This window comes from Lontra canadensis, unplaced genomic scaffold (assembly GCF_010015895.1).
Source record: "Lontra canadensis isolate GAN:19392208 unplaced genomic scaffold, GSC_riverotter_1.0 scaffold9, whole genome shotgun sequence".
Classification (NCBI taxonomy): Eukaryota; Metazoa; Chordata; class Mammalia; order Carnivora; family Mustelidae; genus Lontra; species Lontra canadensis.
In genome coordinates, this window is record NW_022631003.1 from 31,394,113 (window position 1) to 31,408,184 (window position 14,072).

General features: G+C 37.2%; 1 protein-coding gene across 2 annotated transcripts in view; it reads left to right on the forward strand.

Moving 5' to 3' along the window:
* The window catches only part of ITPR2 (inositol 1,4,5-trisphosphate receptor type 2), a 483,190-nt gene that overhangs the window by 134,481 nt on the left and 334,637 nt on the right, over positions 1 to 14,072 (forward strand). For both annotated transcript variants that reach the window (XM_032855216.1, XM_032855215.1), the window contains exons 12-15: positions 332 to 431; positions 945 to 1,105; positions 11,069 to 11,210; positions 13,639 to 13,800. In XM_032855216.1, the coding sequence (XP_032711107.1) occupies positions 332 to 431; positions 945 to 1,105; positions 11,069 to 11,210; positions 13,639 to 13,800 (565 nt within the window). The remainder of the gene's footprint in view (positions 1 to 331; positions 432 to 944; positions 1,106 to 11,068; positions 11,211 to 13,638; positions 13,801 to 14,072) is intronic.

Here is a 14,072-nt window from a genome sequence, read left to right on the forward strand (position 1 = left end):
GACCCTCAGATCATGATCCCAGCTAAAACCAAGGATTGGCGCTTAACCGGCTGTTCCATCCAGGTTCCCCAAATCTGCATTTCTAACAATTTCCCAGGTGATGCTGGTCCTGCTGGACCAGGGGCCACAATTTAAGAACCACTGGTCTAGGTAAAATACCACAAGCTTTGAAATAGTCTTTGACTCAAAACTTTTTCTTAAACCAGACTGTCCTATACTTGAGTTAATTCTAGTCTGAAACATATTCATATAGTGTATGAAACTCTTAAAATAAGGTAATGTGTAAGTGTGCTAATTTTTTATAAACTGTTCTTTTGTGTTTTGCTTTTAGGAACTCTTATGTTCGGTTGAGACATTTATGTACCAACACATGGGTAACAAGTACTAGTATACCCATAGACACAGATGAAGAGAGACCTGTTATGTTGAAGGTAAATATTCCCGAGAGTGGTTTAACTTTTCGCCAGATGTGTGATTAGGATCAGGGAGTGATTGACATGGTCCTTACAATTCATCTTTACCAATATCAGAGATTATTGCTATTAATTTAATCAAGTATTCATTCTGCCAGTTGCTTATATCACTGAACTAAGTGGCTTAGATGCTGTGCCCAAATCATAGGAGTGGCATGTAGAAAGGGGAGAAGATCCCAATAGTACATTCTCTCTACACTGTTGACACGGAAGCAAAGGGCAAATGTGAGAGGCTATGGTTCTAGGTGGGCTTTGGGAACAAGGCAGGAAATGGGCATGGGAAAATCTGTGTGTCCCTATGGTCTTTCATAGTGGATGATGCATGTGGGAATTATTGGGTGTGGATGAGCTATTCCTGTCTTGTATTTCTTAAACAGTATAAAGATGTGTTAGGATCTGAAAAATATTGCACAGCTATTAAAACAAACAAACAAACAAACAACTGATCTGAATGGAAAAAACACCTTGCAGATTGGAACTTGCCAAACAAAAGAAGATAAAGAAGCATTTGCCATTGTGTCTGTCCCGCTGTCTGAGGTCCGAGACTTAGACTTTGCCAATGATGCAAATAAAGTGCTGGCGACCACAGTTAAAAAGCTGGAAAATGGTACAATAACTCAGAATGAAAGGAGGTTAGTAACTTTTTAAGATGACTCTTAAATCATTAAGAGTCAGTTGTCAACTCTTGTGGTAAACCTCAAGTGAATGAATGACTCTGAGGGACTATTTAGAATGGTCTCCATAGCAACACACCTGCTTCCAAACGAGCAGATCATGGTAAGTGAATGAAAATGGTGACATTAAAATCTGGTGGAATATTCACTTTTTCCATTTTGGCTTGGCTTGAAGACAGTTGTTTTTTTACTTGCTGATCTTTCCTTTTAAATATTTCATAAAAGACTTACCCTTCATTTAATATTTTGGATTTAAGAGTTCTAAAAGTCCTGAAAGAAGTTTCATGTTTTGGTATTCTTATTTATTTTTATTATTTCTTCTTATAAAGAGTTCTAAAAGTCCTAAAAGAAGTATCATGTTTTGGTATTCTTATTTATTTATTATTACTTCTTATTTTAAGAGTTCTAAAATTCCTAAAAGAAGTTTTGTGTTTTGGCATTCTTATTTATTCAAGACACATTTTTCTACTCCAGTACCACCAAATAAATACACGAGAAAACAATCTGCAAGGTCTAGCACTCTGCCCTTGTCCCACAGAGAAACTGGATCCTTGATTCTTCAACTCTGGCTCTGGAGATAGTTGAGAAGGAGAGTGCTACTGTCAATTTTATCATTCCTACTCTGTGTCAGTACTGCAAATCTATTTTATCTATTCCTTCAAGTAGTCCTGAGATGGACATTATCCTCATTTCACGTAATTAGGGATTTGATTATGTGTGGTTTTAAAGTCTGTATGTTTTCAGTGTCCCAGAACACAAGCACTCTCTATATTTCCCTTCTTGGTGATCTGTTACATACCTTTACATCTGAACAAGACAAAGCTTCTTGCCAATTTCCCAGGCATTCCTACATTGGAACTCTCATCACAGCTGGGGAGATGATAATTGGTATAACCACTTTGGAAAATAGTTTGTCGGTCCCTTGCAAAGTAAAAGAAATCACTCCCCATATAAGTAGAACAAGCAGTGTGTGTTCTGTGACTGGCTCATTTCACATAGTGTGATATCTTCTAGGTTCACCCATGTTGTCACATGTGACAGCATTTCCTTCTTTTTTAAAGCTAAATAATATTCCATTGTATATATAAAGTAACATTTTCTTTAAATGCTCACCCATCAATGGGCATTTAAGTTGTTCCTGTATCTTGGCTATTGTTAACAATGCTGCAAAATAGTCCAACTCAGAGTAGGATGGTGGTTGCTAGGGAGGGGCTGATGGGGAGGGGGAAATGAAGAGTTCTTGTTTAATAGGTATAAACTTTCATTTATACACAGTAATCTGTTGTGCAACATTGTGCCTATAACTAACAGTAGTGTATTGTGCACTTAAACATTTGTTAAGAGGGTAGATCTCACATGCGTTCTTACCACCCATGTGCACACATACACATGATCCATGACTCACCAGTTCTTCTCCTAGACTACACATTTTTAAGCATCTGTCCAAAAGAAACCCCTACACGTGTGCACCAGGACACCTGTTTCAGAATGTACAGCCTTATTATCAACAACCCCAGACTTAAAAAACCATCCGATGTTTGTCACCAGTTGAATAGATGAATACAAATTTGGTACATTCATGTGATGGAATACAGTATAGCAATGACAATAAATGAATTACATCTGTGTGTAACAACATGGATAAATCCAATAAACTTGAGACTGAGCAAGGACCAGACACAGATACATTCACTGTGATACTATTTCTACAGTTCAAGAGCAGGCAAAGTGAAATTCTGTTTCTTTCAAGTGCTTAAGCAATTGGCAGAACTATAAAGAAATGCAAGAAGATAACTGTCACAAAAATCAGGGTGGTGTTTTCCTGAGAGGGAAGGGATTCAAGGAGGATCCTGCTGTGTCCAATTTCCTGCTTTGGGTGGTGGCTTTATGGGGTCGCCTTAGAGGTATTCCACAACTAAACATTTATGTTTTATGCACCCTTAGATGTATCTTATAATACAAAGGAACAAAAATCCAACTTGCTTCTTCCCACCACTATCTGTAGAAAAACACCACAAATAGGCAAACAAATGGAATACCTGTTTCTCTGCTTACTTTCTGTTCTTACCTCTGTTTTCCCACTCACAAATGTGAATTTGAAAATAACTCTTGTATATTCAATTGTACCTCAAACCTCATTGGAGAAAATGAATGAAGGCCAAAAGCTGACACAACTGCCCAACTCTTCTGGACTATAGACAATTAGATATCCGAGCTGGATCATCAGATAACACTTTTTATCTGCCTGTTACTTGTCTGTCAGTGCTTCCTTTTGATGAATCCATTTCTTTGTCTCTGTCACTCTCATATATGCACAGAAATTTACTCAGCCTCACTTAAAAAGTCTCCCTTGCTAATAGTAAGGTGTTTCTTGAGGAAAAGGACAAGTAAAGAGTAGATATGAGCCCTCCCCCATAGCTGGTTGTAACCGGGAGCAAGTTGTTTATCAGTTTCTGCCAGAGAGAATCTTGCCCCCTCATGATTCTTTTTTTTTTTTTTTTAAGATTTTATTTATTTATTTAACACAGAGAGAGAGTGAGAGAGCACAAGCAAGGGGGAGAGCAGGCAGAGCAGGCAGAGGGAGAAGCAGGCTCCCCGCCGAGGAAGGAGACTGATGCGGGACTCCATCCTAGGACCCTTGGATCATGACCTTAGCTGAAGGCAGACACTTAACTGACTGGGCCACCCAGGCGTCCCTCCCTCTCACGATTCTTGAAGGAAGGTACTGGACCTAGGACTGAGCAGGGATCATGTGTTTTTATTTTCCCTGCTTCTTTCCCATGTTTTAGAGTAAGAAAGAAACATAAAAAGAAAGAGAAATATGCTCGAGAAATATCAAGTTGCAATTATTGATTTTAATTTAGTAACTTTAGGAAAGTCATCTCCCACCGATATTCATTCAAAGCTGCCTGTCAGGACAGTGGAACTTATTGGCATACTTGAATGCATTTACATTATTTTCTCTGTTTTAGAATTCAATATAAAATTCTTTCTGAAAATACCTCACAACTCAGACTTTTTTCCCCTCTAGAGAATGAAGTTATTATTAGATCTTCTTTTACTCAAACCAGAAAGAATGAGACAAGGTCAGAGGGAAGGTGTTAGAATATTGCAGATCTAGCTCAAAATGCCAGCACTGTTTGAATTCTCACTCGTGGCTCCCCCTTCACTCGCCCTAGTATGGCCTCTAGAGGCACAAGCCACTATGCTCCAAGAGCCTCAACCTCAGATATTTTTCAGTGGAATTTTCTCATCTTACTGCGCAAAGTTGCACCAACAATATAGAAAGTATTGGGAACATATTAGTGGGTGGGAGAGGAGGGAGCATGGGGTGGGGTTAACTGCTGTTCAGAGCTGGAATAAGTGACGCATAGAGTCCTCAACCAGAAACTCTGCACCATGTTTTACCTCTGAGAGTACAGAAAGAGATGTGGGCTTGCTCAGTGGCATTTGTAGTTCAGAGATGTAATTAATTCGTGTATATTGAACTCCTGGTACACGCCAGGTACTGTGACATGCAGCAGGCATACACGCTCATAATGTGGCAGTGAACAAAGCAGCCCATGGCCATGTTTTTATGCAGTTTACTGGTTTGAGGTTGGTTCTGATTCCTCACGATAGAAACTCAGGATCTAGAATAGTGGTCATCCCACATAGAATCACCACATCTGATATCCTTGTTTGTTTGCTTTTTCAGATCAGATATCCTTGTAATTCAAAGTTAGTATCTTCCTTAGCAATGACATTTTTCCTTAGATTTTATTTGCCTGATTATACAGTTGCTACACTAGCTATCTTCTGTTGAGTATGTATCTAAAGCTGCTTTTTGAATATCAGTTTATTTCAGATTTCCTGGTCATTTTGTTTTAGTAATGTCTCTTGTGAGCAACATAGAACTAGATTTTGTTTTTTATTTATTATTATAATTTTTTAAAATATTTATTTATTTATTTGAGAGTGACAGAGACTGAGTGGTGGGCGAGGGGCAGAGGGAAATGGAGAGAGAAGGAGAGAATCTCAAGTAGACTCCCCACTGAGCGCAGAGCCCAATGTGGGGCTCCATCTCATGACCCTGAGATCATGACCTGAGCTGAAATCAAGAGATGGACACTAATTGACTGAGCCACCCAGGTGCCCTCAGAGAGCTAGATTTTAAAAATCTAATCTGATCCCTTTCTTTTCTCCCTCTCATTGTGTAGTTTGTGCTCTCAGTTCTCAGATCGATTTCTTGGGTGTTCAGAATGATTTGATACTTATCTAGATGTGTTTGAGGGATAAGACAAGCATAGGGTCCCCCTACTACTCCACCATTTTAACTCCTCACCTAATTGGATTCCTTTCATCTAGAGTCCCCATCTTCCAGTAATTCTCTAAAAAGACCAACATAAAGAGAAAGAGGAGGGGGCCCCCGCTATATTCTCTAGGCCTTTTAGAAAACATGGAGTGGTTCCTTTGGCCATGTACATGCAAATATATGATTTGTGAACATCAAGGGAACGGGCACTGTTCAAAAAGGAACACCCACACATGTTACCATGGCAAAGCTGGAAGAGTCTACAACGTTTCCCAGGATGTTGTTGGCATTGTTGTAAACCAGCAAGGGTAGGATTGTTGCCAAGAGGATTAATGCATATTAAGCACTCAAAGAACAGAGATAGTTGCCTGCACAGTATGAAGGAAAATAAACAGAAAAAGAAGGAAACAGAAGAGAAAGGTACTTGGGTTCAATGGAAGCTCCAGCCTGTTCTGCCCAGAGAAACACACTTTGTGAGAACCAATGGAAGGGATCCTGAACTCCTGGAACCCATTCCCTATGAACTCACAGCATGATAAGTGTAAAAAAAATAGAAGACCTGAGGCCAATAAATAAATATATAAATAAAATAAAAATAGAATCTGATAGTCTTTAAATCGTTTTCATTTAAGAAATATGTGTTCAGGCGTGCCTGGGTAGCTCCGTTGGTTAAATGTCTGCCTTCGGCTCAGGTCGTGATCCTGGGCTCCCCTCTTGCCAGGAGTCTGCTTCTCCCCATGCTCCTTCTCTCTCTTGATCACTCGCTCTCTCTCTCTCTCAGATAAATAAATAAAATCTCTCCTTTTTTAAAATCTCTCTTAAAAAAAAAAGAAATAATGTGTTTGGATTTATTCTAATTTTTTTCTTTAGTGTAGTTTTTTCTTTTTTCTTTTCCCTCTACCTTCTTGCTTTCTGTTAGAGTGATAAAATTTATATTTTTTTCCCATTTTTCTTTTTCCTGTACTGGTTTAAAAGCTTTAGGTCATGTTGCTATTCTTTAGCAATTGCCTTTAAATTCTTGCCATTCATTTTAACTGCATAACTGCATATTCTTTCCTATAAAATTTGAAGCTATTAAATATTTATTTCTTCTGCTCATGGGAGAAAAGTACTTTTTGCTCATGGGAGAGAATGCACTGATACTCTCCTTCACATCTTTCTTGGAATATTTGTCTAGAACCATAGTTCTGTGTAAATTTTGTTTAAAATTTTCATTTAATAATAGTTGATACCTACAAAGAAGTAGATGTATCCTATAAATTATGATATACCACTTTTTCATTAAATTTTTTATTTTTAAAAACTAGCTTTACTATGAATTGTATTTCTTGTTATATTTTACTTCTTCTGCTTGCTGAAATTTATTCCTTAAAGCTGTTCAGTCAGTGTCTATGGGTTTTAAATCCTCTGAATTTTTGAATATATGAAAACATATTTATTTTGCTGCCACTCTTAAGTACTATTTTAACTATATATAGAATGTTAGCTTGACAGTTATTTTCCCTTAGTATTTTAAGGCTATAATGTAATTATTTTTAGACATATTTTGTTTTCATTAAGAAGTCTTTTGCTGATGGAATTTTTACTTTATTGACCTTTATGCTTTACTTTTTGGTAATTTTGTACATTTTTTCTTTGTCTTTGATGTCCTAAAGTTTTACTCTGGTGTATTTACAAGGAAATTTTTAATGCATTTAAAAAATTGAGGTACAGTTGACATACAACATTATATTAGTTTCAGGTGTACAACATAATTGCTTGATATTTGTGTATATCATGATATGGTCACTACAGTAAGTGTAGTTAACATCTGTCACCATATAGACTTAGAGAAATTTTATTTTCTTGTGATGAGAGCTTTAAAGATTTACTCTCATAGCAACTGCTCGATATGTGATAGAGTATTTTTAATTATTGCCACTATGCTGTACATTACACCCCCAGCACTTATTTATTGTATAACTGGAAGTTTGTACCTTTTGACTTTCTTCACCCATTTCACTCACTCCTTTTACCTTTCACTTCACGTCTGGCAATCTGTTCTCTGTATCTGTGAGTTCATTAAAAAAACCTTTTATTTTTTAAACATAAGGAAATTTAATTTTTGTTTTTCCCACCTAACATTTAAGGTATGCTTTTACTCTGTGTACTTATGTTTTCCTTTAATTCTGAAGTTTTCAGCCATTTTCTTTCAAATGCTACTTCTTAATCTTTTCCCTCTTTCCTCTCTCTTGGAATGCCCATTAAATATATGTTTGAGCCTCTTAATTGATCCTCTTTATCTCTTAACTTTCTTTTTACAATTTTCCTTTTTAAATCTCTCTGTGCTGCTTTCTGGATTGATTTTTGATACTGTCTTACGAATCACTAATTTTTCTTAGAAAGTGTGCAGAATAGTTTAACTTCATGAATTAGATTTTTATTTAAATGATTATAATTTTATTTCTCAGTTTTCTGTTGGTTCTCTTGTGTATCCACCTTTTCATTCATCTCTGCCTTTTTAAGATATGTTTGTCGTTTTTGGTATATAATTGCTTTCTTAATATCTTTGGTGATGGAAAAAACTTATTTAAAAATCATTTCGAAATTGTTCTGTTACTTGCATTTTGTTGGTAATGAATTGGCCTCTTGATTTTCTCTTAAAGGCTTTTTTATTTATTTGGGAGAAGAGAGTGCTCAAGAGAGAATGAGTGGGGTGAGGGCATAGAGAGAGGGAAAAGCTCAAGCAGGCTCCATGCCCAGCACAGAGCCCAACATGGGGCTCGATCCCATGATCCATGAGATCATGACCTGAGCCAAAATCATGAGTCAGACACTTCACAGACTGGACCATCCAGTGCCCTGGCCTCTTGATTTTTACATATGGTGGGTCTGGCTTCTTGTCCGTTTTCCCCTTGTGCTTTGGAATTTGAATATGCAGGCTCTTCTTAGGTGTGTGGTTTTTGCTTTTCCTTTCTTTTCATTTGCTTATCTCCTCTATCAGTTTCATGGTTGCCTCCACTTGGCACGTCTCAGCTAGTTGAGGAGTGAAACTGAGGACTAAGAGTCCAAGTCCTGTAGTAATTTGAGGCTCAGCTGTTGAGATCACAGGTGGTAAGGTCCAGTCCTGTCATGAATTTCCTCTCTTTCCTGCTACCACTGCATAGCCAGAGCTGAAAAGGAGCCACCAAGTTTTAAGGTTCTTTTAAGAGGTGGAAAACCTCCTTTAATACCTGCTTTCATGTCTTCAGCTTAGTTCCCTACCATGTGCTGTTAGTCCCAGTTATCTGGCAAGGACTGAACAGTATCCTTGCTTATCACTGTGTTTTTTCTTTTGTTTTCTTTTCTTTCTTTTCTTTTCTTTTTTTTTTTAAGATTTATTTATTTGAGAGAGAGTGAGCTCAAGTAGGGGATGGGGGAGAGGAAGAGGGATAAGTAGGCTCATTGCTGAGCAGGAAGCCCAATGCGGGACTCGATCCCAGGACCCCAAGATCAGGACCTGAGCCAAAGGCAAACACTTAACTTACTGAGCCACCTGGGCACTCCTGGCTGTGTTTTTCTTATTTTGTTCCTAATCCACAGAGCTTTTAATTTTTTTAGGTATATCTTTCAAACAATATATTTTAGTTATCATTTCCACGTATGACAAAGTCTCACAAAAGTCTTTAGTACAAGCAAATAAGATTGAATGATTTAGTAGGACAAACCACTTCAGAGTATAGAATTGAGTTTGATCTAAACTGAAAAAACCCAGTAGCTTTGCCACAGATGGGGTGCTTGAGGTGAAAAAGGGGAAAAAAGTTTCAGAGGTTAAGAGACAAGACTGGTCTTCTTGCCTTCCATTGCCCCATCAGCAGAGGAACCAGGTTGTGTAAGCAGGACTAATGTATAGTGATCCTCCATTAAGACTGTTAATTGATCGTCATTCCAGTAACTGTCCCCAGTTGAGGCCATTTGGAAGACTTTGAAGCAGAGTGATTTGTAGCTGTCCCATAGTTGTGCTTTCTTAGATGTCTAAACATTGGAACACATTTAACTTGAAACAGGAGAAAAAGAATATTAATAATTTTAAAAGAAAATACATCTATTTATGCTCAAACTCGACTTGTAGATTGAACAGATAGCAACTGAAGTTCAACTTTATTTCAGTTGGTTGAAGAAACCTGGGCTGAAAATAATTTTTATTTTTAGGAATACCAGAATGATTTGGAGGACATTAAGTCAAAATTTCAAAAGAAATTCACACCACATTTCAATGCACACAAATCATAGTTGACATTTCTGTGGTTGCCCTCAAAGGTTATGAGAGTGAATCCTACACAGGCACATTTTTAAAAAGAAACAGATTGGGTTAAAATTTAAAATAGGTACCCCAAGAAAACATAGAATCTCTGGAGTGTTGGAGTAGAATTTATGATTCCTGGAAATAGGCTAAAATTTGGCTGTAGGTGGCTAAATTCTGGATTAAGGTATGTCCATTTGGCTCCAAAAAAGTTACTTTCTCTTTTAGAAGGTAGATCGGAGACAGATCAAGATATTTCCTAACTGAATCCATTCTACACTTTTCTGGATTTGTTGAATCTTTTATATTGTAGTTTTCTTATTGATGCCATCATGATTGACCATGCTAATAATAGTGAATGATATGCTGACATGTATAGATACATATATGTGTATGTATTTGCTCGACAAAATTTTTCAAAAATTAAAACATTTAAAAATTCATATGGAACATGATAAAGAGCAGACAGGAAGGAGAAACAAGACAGCTAAGGGAGGAAGGGTTTTCAAGATACTTCAGGTTCTAAATGCCTCTGAAATTCAAGTAATATTTAATAACTAATATGTAGAGTTAAAGGTGAACATTAGTGTATGATTTTAGACTGATATGATTTTTGTAGATCAGGTAATAGTTTAAGAACAGTTTTTTTTTTACTATTAAAAATTTTTTTTTAAATTTTATTTATTTGACAGAGAGAGAGAGCACAAGCAGGGGGGAATGGCAGGCAGAGGGAGAAGCAGCCTCCCCATTGAGCAAAGAGCCTGATGTGGGACTCAATTCCAGGACTCCGAGATCATTACCTGAGCCAAGGGCAGATGCTTACCTGACTGAGCCACCCAGGCATCCCTAGTTTAAGAACAGTTTAGAACAGCTGATTGCTTGCTCTGAATCTGTTCACAGATCATTTAGGTTTTTCCTGTTCTGTTCATTGGAGATATAGAAGTGTGGTAAGTATTAGGAAATGTAGTTTGAGTCAATAGTAGAAAAATGATTTGAATTTAGAAATTTAGAAATTGAGCTGTCCTCCCTTAAGCAGAAATACTCTTCTTTGCTGGTTAGTCATAGAAAAGGATCTGGTGGAGTTAGCTTATCAACTCATCTCCTGTTGGGGCTCATGTGGCTTTATTTCATAATTGTCTTTGCAAATACTTGACTAGAAACTTGAGGCAGGACTGGGGGCTGCAGGAGCGGGAGAAGGCGTGTTCTTTGTGAAGATTTAGGTAAATGTCAACTGAATTAGGTATTTTGTTGGTGAAAGAATGTTTATTACAAAATACTCTCAATGTTCTAATGTTTCAGTCCTTAAGTGTTTATTAAAAACTATTTTCCAAAACTAGAGTAAAAATTCCTTTTCATTTTATGATAGGTTTGTAACCAAATTATTGGAAGACCTCATCTTCTTTGTGGCTGATGTACTTAATAATGGACAAGAAGTTCTGGATGTGGTTATCACTAAGCCAAACCGAGAACGTCAAAAATTAATGAGGGAACAAAACATATTGGCACAGGTGAATGTTTTCATATACTACATTTGCATATTTAGTTTTTTTGAATTGTAGCATCAGGGAAGTCCTTGTGTTAGTTAACTATTGCCGTGTAATAAATTACCCCAAGACTTCGAGGCTGAAAACAACAGATACTAGTTACACAGTTTCTGAATCTGGGAGTGGCTTAGGAATCTGGGAATGGCTTAGGTGGTGGTTCTTGCTCAGAGGCTTCCACAAGGTTGCCTGTCAAGGTGTTGCCTGGGGCTGCAGTCATCTCAGGCTTGAACGGAAGAGGATTCACTTCCCAGCGCACTCCCACAGGCCTCTACTAGGACTGGCTTGAGACTGGGAAGCTTCTTTCCTTAGAAATGAGGGGTCCAAGAAAGAATAAGAGAGGGCACCTAGATGGAAGCTACAATCTCTTTTATAACTCAGTCTGAGAAGTGACATCTTATCAGTTCTATTGTGTTCTAGAGTAAATTCCAGGAGGCAGGGATCAGTGGGGCCATCATAGAGACAGCTTCCTGCAGACCTCTCACAAAACCTACAGGGTCAGACTATCTCCAGAAAACATGCTGGAATAATTTTCTAGGTAGAATTTCCAGGATAACTTGGAAAGTATCATCTCCATCTACTTCCTACTTCTGTCTCTCTCTTCCCTAGAAAGTGGGGCAGTCTAGTCATCAGCTCACAAGTACTCTGTACAATATTCTAGTTTTTTCCCTGGAAGTCTAGAGCTGCACTTATACTATGTCTTTCAGAAATTGTTCATAACACACCGGTAAATTAATTCCTTCCTGATAATATGCACATATGGGCATGCCTACTTTTCTGTGTGTGTGTGTTTTTTTTAATTTGGTTAATTGCCGTACACAATAATGGGCTTCTGCAAGGAAGATACTTAAAAAATAAAAAAAAAAATCGTGTTATTAATGTATGTATTCTTGTGGAGTTGGGAAAGGAGAACCGTAGACATATTGCCAATTAATATTCCATGGCTGATTGTCTGAAAATATAAAATCAACATTTCTCTCAAAGAAAATAAAGGTTGCAAATCTAATGAGACAAAGGCTTTTCTGACATTAGCATTCTTTTGTATAAAACATTTGATTTCAAGGACTTTTAGGACCTCGAATGATTTATTAATATTATTTCAACCAACATATGTCTAATATTTTATTTCAGTATTTTAAATATAAAATGCAAGGTTTAGTGAATATAAAATTATTGAAGTAATGCTAATTTGTACTGTAGTTCGTGAACTTTCTGTTTTGGTTTCTTGTATTAATACTCATGCCCTTGTATAGGTGTGTCCTCATAAAAATTTGCTCATCCTACCAGCTCATCCCTGGGTGACCTTACCTGCTGCCCTGTTGCCTCAAAGAGTTAGATTCCTCAATGCTTTTTAGCTGTTTCCGAGCTGCTCACCTTGGTATGATGTGAGTCATTACATACTACCAGCTGCCCAAGTGGCACTTTATTTATTTGAATCCTGATACATTCATTGATTTGGCAACATTGTTATGTACCAAGAACAATAAATGAACTCTTTCTGAAAGAGGTTTGGAGGCAGTACTTGGAGGTCATTTTCTGATGTCAATTTCAGATGAAAAGTAAATGTTTCCTTTATATTATTTTGATTTAAAAAAGTTATAGAACATTAATAGAAGTAATTATAAAGCCTACAGAAATGAAACTTTTTTAGTTCATTTGATTATGTTCACATAATTTGGTACAACCCAACATCTTTATATTTTTAATTTAATTTAATTAAAAAATATTTTATTTATTTATTTGAGAGAGGGAAAGAGAGCATGAGAGGGGGGGAAGAGCAGAGGGAGAGGGTAAGCAGACTCCCTGCTGAGCAGGGAGCCTGATGCCAGCTGGCTCCTGAGATCTTGACTTGAGCCAAAGGCAGACGCCCAACAGAATGAGCCACCCAGGCATCCCTATATTTCTTCTTCTTTTTCTTTTTTTTAAAGATTTCATCTATTTATTTGACAGAGAGAGAGATCACAAGTAGGCAGAGAGGCAGGCAGAGAGAGAGGGGGAAGCAGGCTCCCTGCTGGGCAGAGATCCCGATGCGGGGCTAGATCCCAGGACCCTGAGACCATGACCTGAGCTGAAGGCAGAGGCTTAACCCACTGAGCCACCCAGGAGCTCCCGATATTTCTTATTTTAATAAAATATAATTTCTAAACAAAATTAAGTATTTTATTGAAAAGTTTTTGTCAATTTAAGGAATCCTTTAAATCCTTAAGGTATTTTTTTCTGTTGCTTAGTATGTTGGTTCTATATTCTAAATCTTCTTTTTCCTTTACCTGAATTCTACTCAAATATTACAAAAGTGTGTTTGAGTCATTTATTTGTTTGAGTATTTATTTGTAAAACATAAACCTCCATTCATCAGAATAGGTGTTTTTTTTGTTTGTTTGTTTTTTCCTAATAGGTATTTGGGATTCTCAAAGCACCCTTTAAAGAGAAGGCAGGAGAAGGCTCAATGCTGAGACTTGAAGATCTGGGGGACCAAAGATACGCTCCCTACAAGTATATGCTGAGGCTGTGTTACCGTGTGCTGAGACATTCACAACAGGACTATCGGAAAAACCAGGTTGGAGGCTGCCGTCATTGCCTCTGTTTAACATTTTTGTTAAACTTCTTTGCCTCTGCTTAACATTTAAAGTAAAAGCAAGGTTCTTTGGTTACTGTTCTCAAATACATAAAATAGGAATGGGAATTTCCACTCTGCAATGAAATGTTTTATATTGACAACACACAAAAATGACCTGTAAGTATTTTTGTGCTGACATATGTATTTATTCTTCTGTGTACAAGTAGAATCTCTTGGGGGAAGATGTCTGAGGTCTTTGTGCATGGTATTAA